The following is a 19,198-nucleotide window of genomic DNA, read 5'->3' as shown; positions in this document are numbered from 1 at the left end:
TAATGATGATTGTGTTAATTAATAATATTTTTCTTTAAGGGGAAGCAAAGACCAGCTCTTTGTCAAAAGTGTCTTTGATTATTTGCGAGCAAAAAGGTTATTCACACCAAGATAAATATCTGCCCTGATATCATAAATTATCTTTTTTTTGGTGGGGGACAAAGAAGATCTAACCTATCCTACTGGTCTTACATCTGCTTTAACATTTAAAATCACTTAATACTAGCAGTAACCTAAGCCCTAACGCAGCAATGGTAATATAGTGATGTGAACACATTACATTTACACTCTGAAAATTTTACATTAGATAACATAATAAAGTAACATTACTCTGTCTTTGATATAACGTTATAGACAGGTTAGTAAAGTTCCATTACATTGTTGTATTTACATTGTACCATAATGATTTATGATTTTCAGAAAAGTCTCTGCCTGGTCTTTGAAATCATAGAGCAACACTGTCACACTATCACCAGTTGGTAATGTTACAACGTAGCGAAACAAAGACCAAATGCAATTACATCATCTGTTTGTGCACACCTGGGAAAAAAAATTAATATTCAATCAATGGTAAGTTAACTAAAGTGCGACAGGCTGTTAAGTGTTGGTAAAATGTGCTGTCACTGTGATATCCTGCTTGCCCTGTGGTCCTACACTAATTTAATCAAGTGCTCTTCTCTCTCTAAATGCACTGAAGTAAACATCTAATCCTGACACTAAACCCTCTATCCTGGTGTTGTTTAGAAGCTGCTTGGATTCCACATTATAATATTATCAACACAAGAAATCTTGATTTAGCTGATAGCTTATCATCCAGCAAGGCAGCTGATACAATGCAAATAAAATTATTGCTAACTGGATGGTGTATTTAGAACTGGGATATGTGGGGTGAATTAATTGAAAACAATTCCATGTCAGTTACCATTTACTCAAAGTAGTTTTGTTTGCTGCTCCTGCTCTCTAATTTACAACTTGTTGACAGGTTATACGGGGACAGGAAAGTCATTCGAAGGAACATTTATTAAAAGCTTTAACACAAATACGAGCCAGAATGACAGCAGAAAGTGGGTGTTAGAACAAGGACCGGGTCTGGACAGCATGATAAAGTCGCATGTTATTCATACATAATAAAGTAAATGTTCTTCTTCCGCCAGAAAAATTGTTATAAATATTTATCAACAGTGAGCTTACCCACTTCATACACTGGTGATGTGAAAACCAGCTACAATAGATATACTTATTAGTGGATGTTTCAAGATTTGTACTTTTTTTTCTTGGCAAACTGCAAATTTAAAAAAAATCACAGGTGTGAGGAGACACAGAAAGAAGACTATAAGAGGAAGGAAGTGAAAAACGAGAAATGAATGAGCGATGGGGAAGGAAGTTCACAGAGATAAAAGACTGATTGGAAGAGAGAAAGAGAGCACGATGAACTTTCTCCCGTCAGTTAGTATACTGTTATGTAAGAGCTGAGTGTACACACACCGATTACCTCCGCTCGGTAGGACTCATAACATGAGGCGCAATCTCCCTGTTTGTGCTTGTATGTGGCGTGTGTGTGGGTGTAGGGATGAGAGTGTGAGCATGCAGTGGTGATACCTCTCAGTTACATGTCACGCACCCAGACCTGAATTCACATATTGTACCAATGGCATACATGAAATCTATTGTCCTGAGCGCTCAAATGGCTCTGATCATCCATCCAGGCTGTAAGGTGGCACTGGGGGTTTCCCATGAAGCGACAGCTGCACTGGCTTCTGGTTACACCTCCACAGCATACAACAGACCAAACTCAATGTATTTACACAGTCTCTGTGTTATAAAATATGAATAACCGGAGGGAAATAACTGCAATAGTTTAAAAGCTAGTAAAAAGTTTAGAGGGATATCTCAACCACACGAGCCTGCAATTTTTGCTGGTGAGCAGCCATAAGCTACAGAGTGATGCGTGATGAGTGAATCGCTTTATATGTGACACCTGAAAACAGCTGCAGAAGTCACAAGTCAACTTGAAGCAAATAATCCCATACTGGGGCAAAATATTGATAGTCACCATCTGATGACAAACTTTACATCAATTGGACCTGAACCATAGACACTAAAAAACACAGATGTAGCTTTCTGGATGGGAAAATGAAACTAACGAAGTGCTTAAAGCAACATTCGTTCTGAAGGCCACCAGATGGCAACAGCTGTGGTAGCAAAAAGATTTGTGGTCCTACAGAAGGCCCATAAACCTCTGTAGGACCAGAAGTCACTCAGCAGTGGCTCATTCATACAGAATAAAAACTTAAATCTATCTATGGTCACCCCATGTGTCAAAAAGACGGATTAGTATCTTGCTCACTGGTTGAGGATCAATCATAAGTCATTAGCCAATGAAAAAGCGATTTTATAGTCAAACTTTCCTGTTCACATCCAGGCAGAAAAGCTCATCTCAAAGGCTTCAAAAGAGGACTTCACAAACCAATGGGTGACATCGCGGTCACTGCATCCATCTTTTATACTGTCTATGACCCAAATCTAGAAAAACTGAAACTTTCACAAATTAATAGCCAAATATTAGTATTAACCAATTTTGAAAATAGATGGTATTTAACAATGTCCATGGCTGATATTTTTCTATTGTGTCATATGACTTCTGCTCTGGCGAAATGTTGAAAAACAGCATTTTCAAGTATGAAAAAATAATCTTTTGAAAAATGAAAATAAAAACAAAATGAACATAAGCAAAGAGAAAACAAATCAGTTTAGCAAAATCATCTACTTTCAAATCACTCATCAGAATTTAAATTTACAGAAAAAAATCTTACAGTTAATCTGTTTTCATCCTTTCATCCATCCATCCATCCAGTCTTTCTTTCTTTCTTTCTTTCTTTCTTTCTTGTCATTCTAGTTGTTTATTCTACCTCTTATATTAATCATGCTGTTTGTTCAGGTTTTAAATCTTTATATTTTATACGAGTGTATTGTATTTTTTATTATCATTAATTAATTGTGGTCTGTGAAATATTGTGTAATTACATTACACAAATAAAGTGTATTATTATTATTATTATTATTATTATTATTATTATTATTATTATTATTATTATTGTTCTTGTATCATTAAGGCTATTAGACAAATCTGTAACAACCAAGAAATTCACAATCGGTTCATTCCTGCAAACAAGTTTACTTCAAAACACCGACATCAGTGAGTCACACGCATGCACGGATCCCACGTTCCCACACACACCTCTGCACTCTGCCTCCACTCACAACTAACCTAAGGGAAAGAGTGTACCTTAGCACAGACCCTGGCTAATTCCTGGGCCAGACAAACACAATAAACCTACTAACATGACGCCTACACTCACGGTGAGGATACTTGCTGGGGGCTAGCTGGAGAAAATGTATGAGACTACAAAGACCCTAGTGTGAGTATGGGTAAAAGCAGTTCACTTAATTTACAGTAACAGCACCTCTAATTCATTTTCTACGGTCTTTCTCTAGCCTGCAGTCATGAGTGTAATATTTTGATTGGCATCTCTCAGCAAGCTGTTGATGCTGCACTTAGGTCTTGTTTCCAAGGCAACATGTATACAAAGCATTACTATTTACCACAAATGCACATGCTAGCAGCTGCAAACCAGACATGAAATGTTACTGAGAATATGCAAATAAAATCTGCTTGTCTACATCCACAACATTGATTTGCTGCTCAAGATTTATGTTGCCATTGCTCAAGTTATTACTGTTATTAATGTGATATGGCCAATAACTAAGGTCCCAACACTTGAAGGTAGATTAGCTTTTAATTAGTCACACATGTAGCTTGCTTGAATTCCCACATCATTCTCTTAATGATCTCTTACTGAAGATGAAGCACCTTTAGCCCACATTATTATCTATCTTCACACCTGTGGTAGCCCCTGTTTAGCTCACTGCCTTTTACTGCATTCTTTGAAGCTTTAAAAATCCCTCTGCTGCTTTTGATTCATTCTTCCCTACTTTCATTTTCCCTCTCATCCTGTGACTAGTCAGGGGATCTAGCTCACTGTTCTCAAAACCTTTAATCTGCTAAACCAACAATCACTGCGTATATGTACAGTATTAGTATAGTATGTGTGTACGCCCACCCGCATGCAACTGCATGCCTGTTACGTAATTTCCCTGGGCCACATCTGATGCTAAAAATGGACGTGCATAAAACTATTGTGACCTAGGGCAGGACTACTGTATGGAGGTGCTGCAGCACACACAGAATACAGTGAGAGCTGAGCCTGCTGCTTAACAGTTAACCACAAATTTAAGTCTCAGAACCATTTCCTCAACTAAAAATCCAACTTTGGTATTGTTAAATAATAGATTATTACTCAATTAAGATTTGTACGAATGAAATACTAACTATTTTGCAGTATATACCAAAGGAATCATATTTAAACATTTCAATCCTTCTGGATATTTGTAAATTAAAGATAAAAATTGCATTAGGCAATCATTATTTAAACTCTATACTCATGAATAGACAAAATGCTTGTTGTGGTTTTGTCAAGGCAGTTAAATGTACTGGCCACCAGCAGAGCAGTGAAAAGTATCAAAAGAGTATTATTTAAAACTTATAAAATTCCTCAGCTAATTCTCTTCAACGGGATGAACATTATGGCACACATAATCCTAACTAACCAGGTAGTATAACAATATGATAAGAACAAGGGACTCTACAAAATGCGGATGAAGAAAAGCAACCAGAGCAGCTCTAAAAGAACTTGTAACTGAGAAAGTAGCTGTGTCTGCTGTTCACAAGTTTTAAAAATGAGACCGCTTCTGTGAAGGGCGCTCACAGCAGGAAGCTCCTCCTTATTCTTTTGTCTTTTAATCCCAGAAGCAGCTTCTTCCACCTTAACAGCAGGCATAAATGACTGCATCTGTATGATGACAGAGTGGCAGTGAGCAAAGCGACAACTGCAGAGGGTATATTGGCACCTTTAGCCTTATGACAGACTAGTGACCTGTTCAGGGCGTGCATTGACTCTTACCCAATGACAGCTAGGATAATTTCAAGCCCTCTCCCGTGATCCTGACATGGTAAGCAGTTAAGAATATGGATGAATGGATTAAAATATTAAAAATCTTTCTCCATATATAGTATATTCTATATACTCTTGACATAGGAATCAGCCACTGTAAACATTTATAAAGACTCACTTAAGCAAAAAATAATATAGTGTCAAACCCCAGAGTGTGAAAAAATATATACATAGTTATACATATTTCTGGTCATACTAGACAACACTAACTACAAGGTAACTGAAAAACTGATGTAGCATAAACCTCTGTAAAGTAGAGAATGTGCACCTCACTTCTCAGGTCAATGCTAAGTCTATAAGAGCATACCTGCATGGTCAAGAGGCAGTCACATGCACGTGTCTGCTCAGCAGTGCAGCTTAATGTTAATAAAAATAAGGTTTTCCAAGTGGCTGTCTTGCACAACAGTGCTGTTAAAATTATATAAATTGGAATTTAAAAAAAAAAAAAATCACTGTTCTTGAGTAACTGTGATGTTTCTCCAGCATTAATAATTCACTCAAATGTCAACTAACCAACAGCGCAACTATCTAAAAAGTTTGAGTGTATGTTTGGGTCGCTTAAAGAGTGGAGAGTGGTAGACCATACAAGACTGGCTAGCGCACACTTATGGACAAACCCCCTGGGAAATGTGTGATGAATCTGTGTGTGTGTGTGTGTGTGTGTGTGTGTGTGTGTGTGTGTGTGTGTGTGTGTGTGTAGCACTGATGGTCATCTCCATCATTAAAGTTTTATCATTCTGCTTTCCTATAAATACCTTTCCAATGATCCAATGTATTATTCAGTTTCTTTTAGGCTGGCCTACACAGATACACAGGCGGAGGACCAGACACACAAAACACACACCTGGAGAGCCCAGAAAAAGCCAGCGTCCTGCAGCGAGGAAGTCTCATGAACATTTAAGAAGGTGGGCAAAAAAAGTCCGATTTCTCTCCAGCCGAGAGCAAAATCCAACACATTTTATTCTGCTCACACATCTTGGGAGAAATTCAGTACTGTGCGTGTGTTTATGTGTACAACATATGTGTTTAACTTGGACTTGACTTTGAGCTCCTTCTTTGAATTTTCAGGCTGATTCATGAAGGTGAACATTAGTCACAACCTATTTCAGATACATTTTGACCGTGACAGACAGTTTTTATATATTACACGAGCCATGTTGGCAGACAGCTGAGCTGTATCTACTTATCTGGTAAATCAGTGGTGTCCAGTGAAAGAAAAAGAGACAGTGTAGGGTGACATGAAGCAGGAGAGAGGAGGAGAAAGCTAATGGAAGTGGAGCTGCCACTGGGGTATTAACCCATGGATTGGTGACACAGAAATGAAAGTGAGAGGGAAGAAAGGATGGTGGGATGGGAGGGTCAATCGATGCCTAAAAAGGTTTTACTCCCCTACAGGGACATGTGCATGTGTGTCTGTTCGAAATGAAAACATTCTCTTTCTCTCTCTCTCCTGGACATACACACACTTTACAGAGTGACCCCATCTGGCTGAAAAGTCAGAAGTCAGGCTAAAGAGTGGGATTCAGCAGCAGTCCTTTGATTTAGGGTATATTAGCATTAATGGGTCTAATTTTTGTCTGATACAGTGAATCATTGTGTTTCTAAATCTTGTCCATAAGAGAAAGTTGTCTAAAAGACAACATCAGATTAAACAGAAACTGCTGATAAAAGATAGACAATAGCCCCGTGCCACAAAAAGATCTTGCTACTATTACCGGATACATTTGCCTAGCAATTATGGGGTGTTTGCATGTACGCACCTGCAAAAAGCTAATGTGAACTATTTGCCTGTGCTCACAGTGTTAACCCTCTCAGACTCAAATTAAACTTTTTGTTGCTAATGCACAACCAAGTCCTGCAGTGGTACTTCTGAGTAAAAAAAAACTCATAAAATATGTATGTGGGGTAATCAGGTAGTTCATTTTTAACTGTTGCAAATCGGCAACGCCTGCCTCGAGAGGGTTAAAAGAGGAGATTTTAAATCTGAAATATAATTAACAATGCTCACACAGAGGAAATCTTTCTATTAAGAGCAGTTTTTATTCCATTCAAATGCACAATGTTTACCTACGGTTAAACTACTGCTGTCAAAATACACATAACTTTCCCGCTCACATGCTTACTCTATGATGAGTTGGCTCAAAGTGCAAAATAAGCTCTGACGTACAAAGCAGAACAGGTCTGAACATGGAGGAAGACAGACAGAGCGAGCCAGCAGAGCGAATAGACAGACAGGAGAAAGAGGAAAGACTGGTTGAAAAGAAAACTCTAAATGTGATCTTGCATTCCTTACATGGGGTGAAGGGAAGGAAGGAGAAGCGAGGAAAAAAGAGGGAGGAAGGGGGAAGGGAAAGGTTGGTTGGTAGAGGAGGAGGAGGAGGGTGACAAGAGAGAAAGTTTAACTTGGCGCCAGACAGCATTTCAAAACCCGGCTGACAGCCAACCAAACAGGCACGGACACACACACACACACACACACACACACACACACACACACACACACACACACACACACACACACACACACACACAGCATCAGCACTGCAAGTGGCACAGAAGTCCTTTTGGTGACTTCCCATCATCCAGAATTAGATCAGATATTTGCCCTCTACCCCTGCTCCCTGGGTCCAGCACAGAGGCAGATTCCCAGATAAAAATAGCCAGGGGAACTATTCAAACACTGCTGCCTTTCTGCAGGGAGTGTCTGCTGACTGCACTGGACTTAAGAGGTTAGAGAGGGGTTAGGAGCTCTACTCAGCACCTCCCTGAATCAGAGGACAGTGGTACAGTCCGGTCGGTGCCACACTTACACACAAGCTTTTTCACACATTAGAATCAGGCCAAGACATTGTGGAAAACTGCTCTTTCTCAAATGTCGTGCACAGCACGAGGTACTTTCTCACTACTGGAAATACTCTGGTTTGGGCAAAGTTGCTGCCTGGTTAGAGCGTGCAGGAGGCAGGAACCATGGTGCCCACTTCCTCACTGTGAATACACCAGACAGTTACTTGGCACTGTTCTCACGCAGGGACAGTCGGATATGACAGGTTGATGATTTCAACCCTCTGCTGTTAAAATATTTTTTTGGCTTCAGAAAGCTGATAAAAAAAAAAAAGTCTTTAAAATCAGGAAACAAAAGGAACAGTCTAAATGGCATGCATCAAAAATTATTTATACTAATTCCTTTTTAAAAAAAAGTCCTTTATTCTCTTCTTTATTTATACTCTTCTCTAAAGGTTGGGGATGGGGCTAGGGGTGTGGTTATCACTGATGATGACTTAGGGTTTTAAGATCAGGGTATTGACAAGAACTAGGGGCAGTTAAAGGTTTTGTCGAACTCATTTTATAGCTATAATGACATGACATATGTGCAGGTACTAAGGTGGGAGACTGCATCAGCAGGTTAGAAAACTGTTTAGTGTCCAATCCCAAAGGGGGTGTGGACAGAGGGCTAGACTAGTCAGAACCAAAAATACTAGTTGGTTATTTTATTAATGTATAACACCAGCTTAGAAGTATCAGCTACCTGTTACTTCTAAGATGTCACAATGTCGCCGGTACTAACTCTTCCTCTCTCTCTCTCTCTGCATGATGGGAAGTTGAAAACAAGCAAGATGTATAATAAGACGGGATGACAGCCATATGAACAAGCACAGTACAGTTCTGCAGTAGTACTTAGATTTAGAAAATGGGCTTCAATGCATCTGTGAAGATGGCACACAAACACACACACCTCTAGAGTTCAACTGTTGCCAGATATATCACTTTTTATGCTTCTGTGACTGAAACGCTAAAAAGGCCGAGTTCTCGCACATATGTCAGATGCAGTCTAGACCTACAAATTGCCATTATTCTACATGATGAAAAACAGAGGTTAAAAAACAGCATATTATTAAACATACTTTACCATACAGCTAACAGTTGCTGAACACATACATAACTGTTTGAATAAACACATTCACCTTACATGCAAGACCCACATACTGCATGAATTCCACATAGTTCTGATTGTTTTAAAGCTGTCCTGTTGTTATGAACCCGCTTGGTATGAAAATTAGCAGCCACATTGTGCGCTGACCCCTTTATGCCAAGATGCCCCCAGCAGAACCACTGTTATTGGGGTTAATCTAGATTACCAGTATAGATTACAACACCCCTGAGGCCGAGCCCAACAAAAACAGCAACCAATGGGTGCAGCTCTGTCAACAGAGGATTGCAACAAACTACTCTGTGTTAATATATGTGTGCAGCAGGCCAGGCAGTTGTGGTGTGGTTAGAGGAGGTAATGGATGAAGGAAGAGGTAGCTAACTGACTAAGTGCTGTCACAGTGTTGACACCTTACACCCTGATTATACTCCAACTAGTGGAGAGGTGACAAGACAGGCTCAAACTTAAAGGACAGGTCATTGTATCGTGAGGATCCAAAATAAAACCTCTCATCTGGAAGGATCAGAGGAATAGAGTTACCTGGTTTTCACACAGGCGTGTGTGCGTGTGTGTGTATGGCATCAGACTCGGCTCAGTTTCAGTGGCGCCGCCGTCACCAAAAAGCCGTTACATACACCCACAAGTGCCGCTGTACAAGCTTTGTTCAACAAGTAATACCTTTACTGAGCTGGCCATCCAGAAACCTTCATGTACACACTTCATATTCTTCTACAACAACATGCCATTCTGTACCTCGCACCGAGTCAACTCCACAGCTCCGTAAACTCCCCGTATTACATTACAATGCACATGCATGCACAAACGCAGGCAGCTGCTGAACAGTGCAGGTCAACCCATGCACACCAACACACCCCTCTGCATTCTCAACATGTATTTTGATACCCATTTGAAAAGGGACCCTTGTCTGTGTGTATGTGGATCTGCAGCTAGCTTTAAAATAGAGTACAACTACTCTCATAGAATAACAGACACATAGTATCCTTATGAGGCACTGAAAATATCTCTACATCATCATCACTGTGTTCAGGAGAAGCTTGAAGAGATAGTAAGTGTTGTGTTTTCCCCTCATGTGTAATGCAACACAGCCGGCAACTATTAACCTTCTAAGCAGGAATGTGGGAGGTCCAAGAATTCCGATAAAAAGCAGCAGCGAGTACGAGTGTTTGTGTATGTTACACACATGTTCTTCAAAAGTGTTACACTTATCTGTCAACAGTTCATCCCATTCAGACATGCAGACCCACCCCATTACCACCTCTGACCAATAACCAATAAAGCCAATACCAGGGTCATACAGTGACCCCAGCCAGTGATCTCGTAGTAAAACTAGGCTCAGATTGCTACTGCAGACAAACGCACACGGCCTGAAGACACGCTTACTTAAGTTGCAGGGGTTTTCTATATAAACTTAAAAGTTCTTTAAGAGTGAAACCAAGATGCAAGAAGTTTTCTTTTTATTGTGCCACTAAAACAAAATAGCAACACTTACAAAAGATATGAAATATTAGAATACTAGATTACCATATTTATAAAGGTGCACTTGAGGAGGGTGTAAAAAATTCACAGGGGTAAAATACTGCACAGAAAGTGTAATCTGTAAGAATCTGTACAATAAAATAAACTGTTTTGGGTTTTCTCCTGGTTCAAAATGGGTCTTTTGGGTGGGGGCGCTGACAAAGCACGTAAGTGATTGGTATATATAATCTCAAGGCAAAAACACTGTGTTACCTATCTTAAAAGATATCTATGGATCTTCTTGTGATTTCTGACTGTTTGATAAACAAAAAATGTGTTTTATGCTTGATTAAATTAAGCCCACTTTATGCAAGCACTTAAAAATACATTTAACTGCATACCCAAACATAAGATCTGAAACAAATGGTGCCCAGGGTATGTAGTGCCTTTGTGAATTCGCTCTGTCCTCCTCCGCACACTACAGGACTAGATGGTCAGATGTGAGGTTAATGTGTGGGTCTCTGAGGCGGGGGTGGGTGGGCACGGGGGTGAATGTGCTGAGAGCGGTGCTGGACAGCGGTCAGAGGCGTTCGAACTATCAAGGGTAATGCAGCCTTGTTGGCTGCTGTCTCTCTCTGGTCTCCCTGGTCAAGGGCGGCACAGGACTAATGATGGGGAGGTCCATTAGTGTCGACTGGCTGAGCACATTGTTCCCTTTGGTGAAATTCCTGGCTAAATACAGACATTTGAAGACGACCCCCCCACCCCACCCCCGCGCACGCAGCACACACACACCAGAAGTCATTTGTCAACTACAAAGCATGATATTAAAACTTTTACAATAAAAAAAGAGTGTGACACAGAAGAAGCTGCAAGTGCATTAGAAACATCTTGCTTAGAAAATCAACCTATTACTGATGGTAAAACAAGCAATATAAGCAATACATTAAGCTTGGGATGAACACTTTTTCATACAGAGAGAAATACGCCAACCATGAAGTGGCATATTTAATGACTAGCCTCATGTTATGGATGGGTCCGTTTACACGTTTTGTGGGCTGAGGTTTTGCCAACTTTTCTGCATCTTTCTCCTGCCATATGATGACATTTGAGCCACACTTTGAAAGAATATTTAACTCTCTGTGGCACCTCAGTGTTTGCTCGGAACTAAAGGAGCATGTGGACCTGAAAATAGGTATCGATCCCAGCTTTGGCAAATGGATTACAATGGAAGTGTTATTTGTCAGAAGTTCAGAGTAAGTGTTAAAATATATGTAACATTGGTGTCTCAATAAACACACAAACCAAAGCTTCCTGATTCTTCTTGGGTTGACAAATTTGACCACACAGATAAAGAATGAAACTGCAGACACTTCCAGTTTATTTTTATTTTACTGAAGTTAGTTTTGAAAGCATAAAATATAGGTCAAGTTATTTATTTATTTATATTTTCTAAAGACTTCTTTTTTTAAAATTTTTATGTATTTCTGTTCATTTCTTGTGCTGCACAGATACATTAGAATAGAATAGAATAGCCTTTATTGTCATTGTACAGAGTACAACGAAATTGGAGTGCCACTCCCTTAGTGCAAGATTCAATAATAAATATAAATGTAAAATATAAAAAGTACAATAAAAGGGATAAAGGGCTGCATAAAATTTTGGTCCACTATTGTTTTACTAACTTTAGCTTAATAGTTTCTAAACTATTTCTAAGAAGTTGTAAGTTCACACAATCAAAGTCAATTCTCTGCAGATTTACAAGCCTTTTCACATGAACAATTACCATGATACGACACCTTTGGAAAGTATGCTTCCTGAGCCTGATCACAGTAGGGCTCTGTCCCATAAAGCAGGCTGTAAAACTGTACTGGATAGTAGGAGGTAGTGGTTTTGCTGTGGTCAGCACTGCAAGGGAGTTTTCACAGATAAGGCTAATCGCTGTGCTTATCATCACAGCAGTAGTTGAGATTGAAAAGCATATGCTAGCAATCACACATGTGAACCCACACAGGGAGGGATGGCGAAATATCCACTCTCAAATCATTGGTCACAAACAGCCCTTTTGTCTCCAGTCCTGCCATATCAAACTCCAGGGAAACAAGGAGAAGAATAAAACAGTCACATTTAAAACTGGTGACAAACAGGTCAAAATGTCCAAATTTACTTCACTTTTCTCTCTCACACACACACACATTTCACAGGCATGCTGAAGTGCGGTCTCTTCGTGTGTCAAAAGCACCTCCAAACTATGAGCTGCTCCCCACCATTATTATCATAAAGAGAGGTCTCCAGCCCCACAAGTCCACACACAATCACTCTCAGGCCCTGCCCCACTCCCACCATTGTCCCACACTCCACTCACACATACACACACGCACAATGGCCACTCCAGAGCCAAGGGTCCCACTATGCAATCCTGTCACACAAGGACACAAACCAGTCCTTATCACATCAGAGAGGGAAACGTATGATAGTGGCTCAAAAGTGGAGGAAAATAGGTGAGATACAAAAGCTAGAGTTCAGATTATGTGGTGAGTGTGCAGATAACATATTAGGGAGTTATTATTTTGTTTCTGTAAGCTCTTATCACCCAAGCTTAATCAATCATTAGCACACCCTCCAAGGGCCACACAAAGATAGATTAATGATGTGTGTACATACCACCTCACTGCTGACTAATGCAACCTGAAGAAAACTTGGAATGCTTGCAGCCAATCCCCCCAGACTACATCAAGCACTAACAAAGACCAGGTAAACAGCAGTGATTATGATTAAATGGGGATACTTTCCAAAACAGTAATCCTATCATGTATTCAGCTTAATAAAGCGGGCGTAGAAAACAAAAGCGTAAAGGAAGTGCTGGAGAGAAAAGAATGTAAGCTCTACAGAGGCAGAACTTATCATATGGGACATAAATCCCACATCAAACAGTCCCAGGAATGAATGATTACATTTTTCATCCCACACATTACCCACGGACTGCTGTTGGCTCCTTCCACATCCAACAAAAGAGTTAAGGGTTAAAGCGCCGATCACGAACGGCAGCAACAACAGGAGATCAGACAGATCAAGAGAGCGGCACAGATTAGCCAGTTCAATAATTCAACTATTTAAAGGTGCTGTTATAGGATAAGATTTGCTGTTACATAATGACTTTGAGATGACGTGCATATAATTATAAACTACGGCTGAAATGATTAAGCAGCAGTATGAATCAAATTTGTGAAATCTGTGATGAATATCATGAGGAACAGACAACTTTTTCAAATTTTAAGCAATGCAAAACCTTAATGTTGAGCTTATTATGAAAAAGAAATTGTAGTCTTTTGATTTTTCACCTTAGGAACATTATTCTATTTAAATACCAATTCTTTTTTTTTTATTTCCTCAAGCTTAAAGACATCTGTTGTTTATCATATAGGTTAAAGAAAAGTGGAGTAAAATGCACAGACTTCTGTTATGTAAGGTAACACAGACAGTTTGCCTTAACTACATGCACAACAGTAATGTTTACATGTGCAGCCAACCTCCTAAAGCAAAAAAAACCCCAACAAAACAAAACACTGATATTTGCTTAAAATGTTAACGAAATTAAGAAAATACGAGTGGTCATTTACAGACTGCCTCACCATCGGTGCACTCAAATGCAAAATAACACTGGTGGGATGTCTGTGTATGCTTTGGATCATGTCATGCAAAAGAGCCACAGTTAACCTTTTACTGAACAGATAGCAAACACAAACACACACAAGCAGCATACATCAAACCTATAACCTAAACCCAATCAATTTTTACTGCCTTCCCACATGGGCTCAGGCTATCTGCTGCCACACAAGCATGCATTTCCTTGTCATAAAAGGGCTACTTGTGGTGGGATGTGGTGTGATGTCACGGCAGCCTACTCAGGCTGCTGCAGGGAGTGTGTGTTTTTGAGTGAACGTGTGTGTGTGTGTGTGTAGGAATGTGGAGGGTAAAGGGGCTGATGGTGGGGGAAGGGGTCCCGAGTGGGAAGTGTCCTGCACTGCTTGACATGCCCCCACGCCAAATGCTTAGAAAGTCACCACATTGTTCTGGCAGCAGAGCACACTTATTAAAGATGCAGATACACGCTTATTATTAAAATTATTTAATAATAAGTGTTTGTTTCTAAAGCTTGGACAAGGCATCAGATTATTTGCTTACTATTCGTAAGTTATGAGACTACTCAGGCTCTAGTTCCTTGTTATTGCTGTCTTTTCAGTCTATTTGGTGCGGGCATTTTGATTTAAGCATAACAATACTAAGATAAAAATCGTGCAAAACGCTAAACACTGCAGTATAATTGACTGAGATATACTTTCAGATGTTATCCACTCTCTCTTGAACCTCAAATCTCTTCACTTTTGCTGAAACAAATAGTAGCTTTGTGAATGGAGAAAGAATAGTTTAAGGCACACACTTTATGGCTAGTCCTCAAATAATAATGCATAATAAAAATGCATAGATGGCACACGAGTGTACTTCCACTTCCTCTTTTGTGCAGAGAAAAAAAATTCACTGGCTTCAATAGAGAAAGGGAGCAACAAGAACAAACTTATGCAAGCATTTCAGGAATTAGACAAACAGACACCCATACAGACCTCAGCTGACTGCTGGGAATCCCCCCCAACACACACACACACACACACACACTCCTCACTTCAAACACCGTGACAGACCTGACAATGCTCCTTACTGAGTTAATATCACGTTGCTACGAGCATACCTGCCTTCATCCAATCACCTGAACACTGCTCCCTCACCATCTCGTAGAGATTGTGCTTCTAGGATTTTTACTGAGCTCTCTGAAAGTTTCTGGATGGAGAAATCAGGTTGTCTGGGTGACACGGAGGATGTCGCTTTCACCACTGTACAGTAGTTTAACCACTTCCTCTTAAAACTGGAGTACAGTACTAACCTGGACCAGATTGCTATTACTTATCAAGCGAAACCACTGGCTGCTGCGCCGCTCATGAGAAACGAGTCAAATCAACAGGTTTTCATTTGTGGCTTTCAGGCTGGAAGCGGGTGGTTAACTGTCTTGCCTTGTTAGTCAATCAGCTATGTGCCGGTAGTTACTGTGGAGCTTTGCAGACTACAGCCTCTGGAAGTAAAAAAAGAAACAATAAAATAACCGTAATAAGGGGAGAGGCGAAAGCTTACCAGTATCTCCAGGTGTTTTCATTCTTTCCGCTTTAGCTCTTCGGCAGGACAGCTAAAGTTTGCTAAACTGGGAAAATTCCACAAAGCTGCTTGTGGAAAGAAAAGTCAGTCTTTCGGCCTCTTCCTCCCGCTCTGCTTTCCAATCTCGTCAAGAACTCGCTGAAGATACGAGGCAAACTTTTACAGCTTCAGCTCCAGCGGCTCTCTCTATTCGTTAAGCCGCCGCCGGGCACTCTCTCCCCCCCAACCTCTATCTCTCGGTGCGGTCCTAAACCAGCTATCTCACAAGTAGGACTCGCTTTATGCCCGCACCTCGTCGGTCCTCTCGTCCCGTAACTCGCAGCCTCAAATCTGCTCAAGTTGCTCAAGAAAGACGGTCAACCGTCCCGACTCGAGCCAGGCGAAAAGTGTCGTTCTCTTCTCTTCCAACAACTTCTTTCGCTAACTGTCCGGTAGCTGTTTACTCCGTCTCAACCGCATCTTCGTCGCTGTTTGACATTTCTCCGCCGCGAACCCGCCTTACTTCTCTGACAGAAATTAACGTTAAAAAGGAACCTCTCTTTCTTCACGGACTTTTTCAGTCTTCCACTCACTCTCGCACCACTCGGCGCTCACTCTCTCCTCCCCCCGTGCCTCTCTCCGTCCTCGGAGTGTCGTGTTTCGCTCGTTCTCTTCTTTAGCGGGGCCCGCCCACACTGACGGGGGACGAGGAGGGAGGGAGGAGGGGGGGGCAAACGTGGCGAGTCACGCCCCCACTCACCACGAGCCGGGACCCGGGCTGGCGTCACTGCAGCACGCGGCGTTGCCTGGGAGACCGTTACAGCGCGCCGCTGCCGTGGTGACTTCACGTCGAATCTTGCGGATAGAGAGAGGCGCGAGAGCGGCTTGACTCGCAGCGTTCATTTACGTCAGTCAGGTATCAATTATGCCTCTTCCTATGAGGATAGATACACTTATTAAAGTAGAAAAACAACAAGAAAACGTCAGTTAGTGATTAATGCTGACATCAGGGGGCATATACTCATCTTTTTTCGCATGTTTTACGAAGTGAAACAAATTTTTAATCAGCGGTGGCTAACATATTCAGAAAAATAGAGCAAAAACAAGTTATGTACAGACACACTCGATTCTCACCTGCTTATTATTATTTCCATGGAGAATACAGCCTATCTATAAGATAACTCAGTCACTACTTTTCACCACCTCATAGCACAATACCTGTACTTCTTGTGGTTACATTTCTACCTATTAAGCTCCTTATTGTAGTATATTTAGTTTATCTGTATTTGTATTTTCTTTTCAATTCAGTTCATTCTTGTAATTTTACTTTTTTTTTAAAATTTAAGATAACTAAGTTTATTTACTGATGGTGTGACAAAAAGTTTTGTGAGGCATTAATATAGTAGATTATATCTACAAGCAGTGTTGGTCAAGTTACTTGAAAAAAGTAATCAGTAACTAATTACTGATTACTCCCCCCAAAAAGTAATCCCGTTACTTTACTGATTACTTATTTTCAAAAGTAATTAATTACTTAGTTACTTAGTTACTTAGTTACTTTTTAAAAACACGATTTACAACCTGAAGAGGTGATAAAGTGATAGATCTTTCAGCCCAATTCTACTTTTTCTACATAATCCATCATACAAAATGTAATCAAATGGAAAAGTCTCTTTTTTTAACTTGTTTTATCAGTTTTAATCTTTTAACTTTATGCATCAAGCAAAACATTTAATTATATGCAACATTCTCTGACTTGAATAAATTAGTTTAACATTTATACCTATTTTCTACACATTCCAGCACATAAAATTAAATATTTTTTGTGTTTTCACTCACTCTTTCAAACAGATGCAAGTAAAACACAGCAGAAAATAAATAAAGTCAAAGACTCAGCGGTCCTTTTGCTCTATTTTCACCTGTAAAGCAGGAGCAGGGTAGGCGGAGGGTTACCCTGGTGTAGGTGTGCTGCGGTCAGTTGAAGAATCCGCGCGAGTGTCTCTGTGAGTTTCCCATCACGTCGTAGCTACTCGGTGCTTGCTCGGAAGTTTAGGGGTTTTTTTCGCTGGAAAAAGAAGTTTTCTTCCCACGCACGATGGACGCTAATGTTTTTGTCACTTTTTATGGAATCAAACTCAAAGTAAGGTCAGTACTTCCACACTTTAAACGCTGCACGCTCATACTCTCTCCCGCACTCGATATATTATCCATTGTTGATCTGCACACAGCTGCTGTCACCAACGTCGCACTTGCTTACGTCACTGTCATGAGACATTCTCGCAAAAAAAATCACGGTTTTAGTAACGCAGTAACGCAGCGTTCCTACGGGAAAGTAACGGTAATCTAATTACCGATTTTGCAATAGTAATCCCTTACTTTACTCGTTACTTGAAAAAAGTAATCAGATTACAGTAACGCGTTACAAGTAACGCGTTACTGCCCATCTCTGTCTACAAGAACATTTAATTGAGGGGAAAGGTTTGCATAATTGAAACAAGTATTATACACAGGTAATTGAAAAGGCATACAAAACCTTTATGAAGGTGTTGCTCTGTGTTCCACATAATTTTGAGTGTATAGCCATCCATCTCCGGGGGTGGGTGGGGTTTGGAGCCTATCCCAGTTGCCACAGGGTACACACTGGACAGGTAGCACAGGTAGCCATACACAAGTTGCTTCTTCACTGTGGGAGGAAACCAGCAATGCATTAGAGTAGAGAACCAATGCAAACTCCAACCAGAAGGCTGGAACCAGGTGGCTCTAACCACCACACCCCTGTTGCCTTCTTAAAGTATATACATATAAAACATGTCTCTCTCTAGTAAAAAGTTTGCCAGACTTTTCACTTGTCCCCACTTTCACCCACATGTTGTCGGTTTTCTAACAGTTTTCCATCGCATCGGTTTCTTTATATTTCTCATTAGTAATGCCACCTTGTTTCTTTTGGTTAGCATGTACCTCATTCGTAAAATATGCCAATCCCCATTTGTGTTGAAGCTTTATTAGGTATGTTTAGTGTGTGCTGTTTCTTTGACTTGTTTCTTATTAACAGGACAGTGAGACCACAATTAAACATACATCTTGAATTTCTCGACATCACTGCTGTTTTCAGTTTTGGCACAGACTGAAAAAAACCCTGTTTTAACTTTTTTTTTTCAGTTTTCTGCAAAAACAAAACTTGTGGTTACTTTGAGAAATAAACTTGAATCCTCGTGCTACTCTCTCTCTTTTTTTTGACTGCAGCCAATAAGGAGTTTAACCCACCATCAAACACACACACACACACAGTGACCAAAGGAGTGCTATGTGTGCATATCAGACACCTGACAGCACAGAGACATCTGGCCATTTGTAAGGTCTTGATTGGATGTACAGAATGACCTGTTTAACTGAGTGGACAGGTGTCGTGCCACTGTTAGCTCGCACACTGCTTCCTCCTCTGCTGATATGAAGCTGTCATGTTGTGCCGGTAATGGGTGAGGCGTCACACATGGGAGGTGAAGTGCATCTCCGTTTTTCTTTTTGTTTTTTTGCCTTT

At 40.4% G+C, this 19,198-nt stretch overlaps 1 protein-coding gene across 1 annotated transcript in view; it reads right to left on the bottom strand.

Moving 5' to 3' along the window:
- Window positions 1–16,267, bottom strand: part of erfl3 (Ets2 repressor factor like 3) — a 62,393-nt gene extending 46,126 nt beyond the window's left edge. The window contains exon 1 of the mRNA XM_080308412.1: window positions 15,661–16,267. Coding sequence (XP_080164538.1) covers window positions 15,661–15,682 — 22 coding nt within the window. The 5' untranslated portion in view covers window positions 15,683–16,267. The remainder of the gene's footprint in view (window positions 1–15,660) is intronic.
- Window positions 16,268–19,198: the final 2,931 nt, after the last annotated feature.

This window comes from Astatotilapia calliptera, chromosome 11, assembly GCF_964374335.1.
Source record: "Astatotilapia calliptera chromosome 11, fAstCal68.1, whole genome shotgun sequence".
In the NCBI taxonomy this organism is placed as follows: Eukaryota; Metazoa; Chordata; class Actinopteri; order Cichliformes; family Cichlidae; genus Astatotilapia; species Astatotilapia calliptera.
Note: the sequence above shows the minus strand (reverse complement) of the source record. Positions and strands in the feature narration are given on the sequence as shown.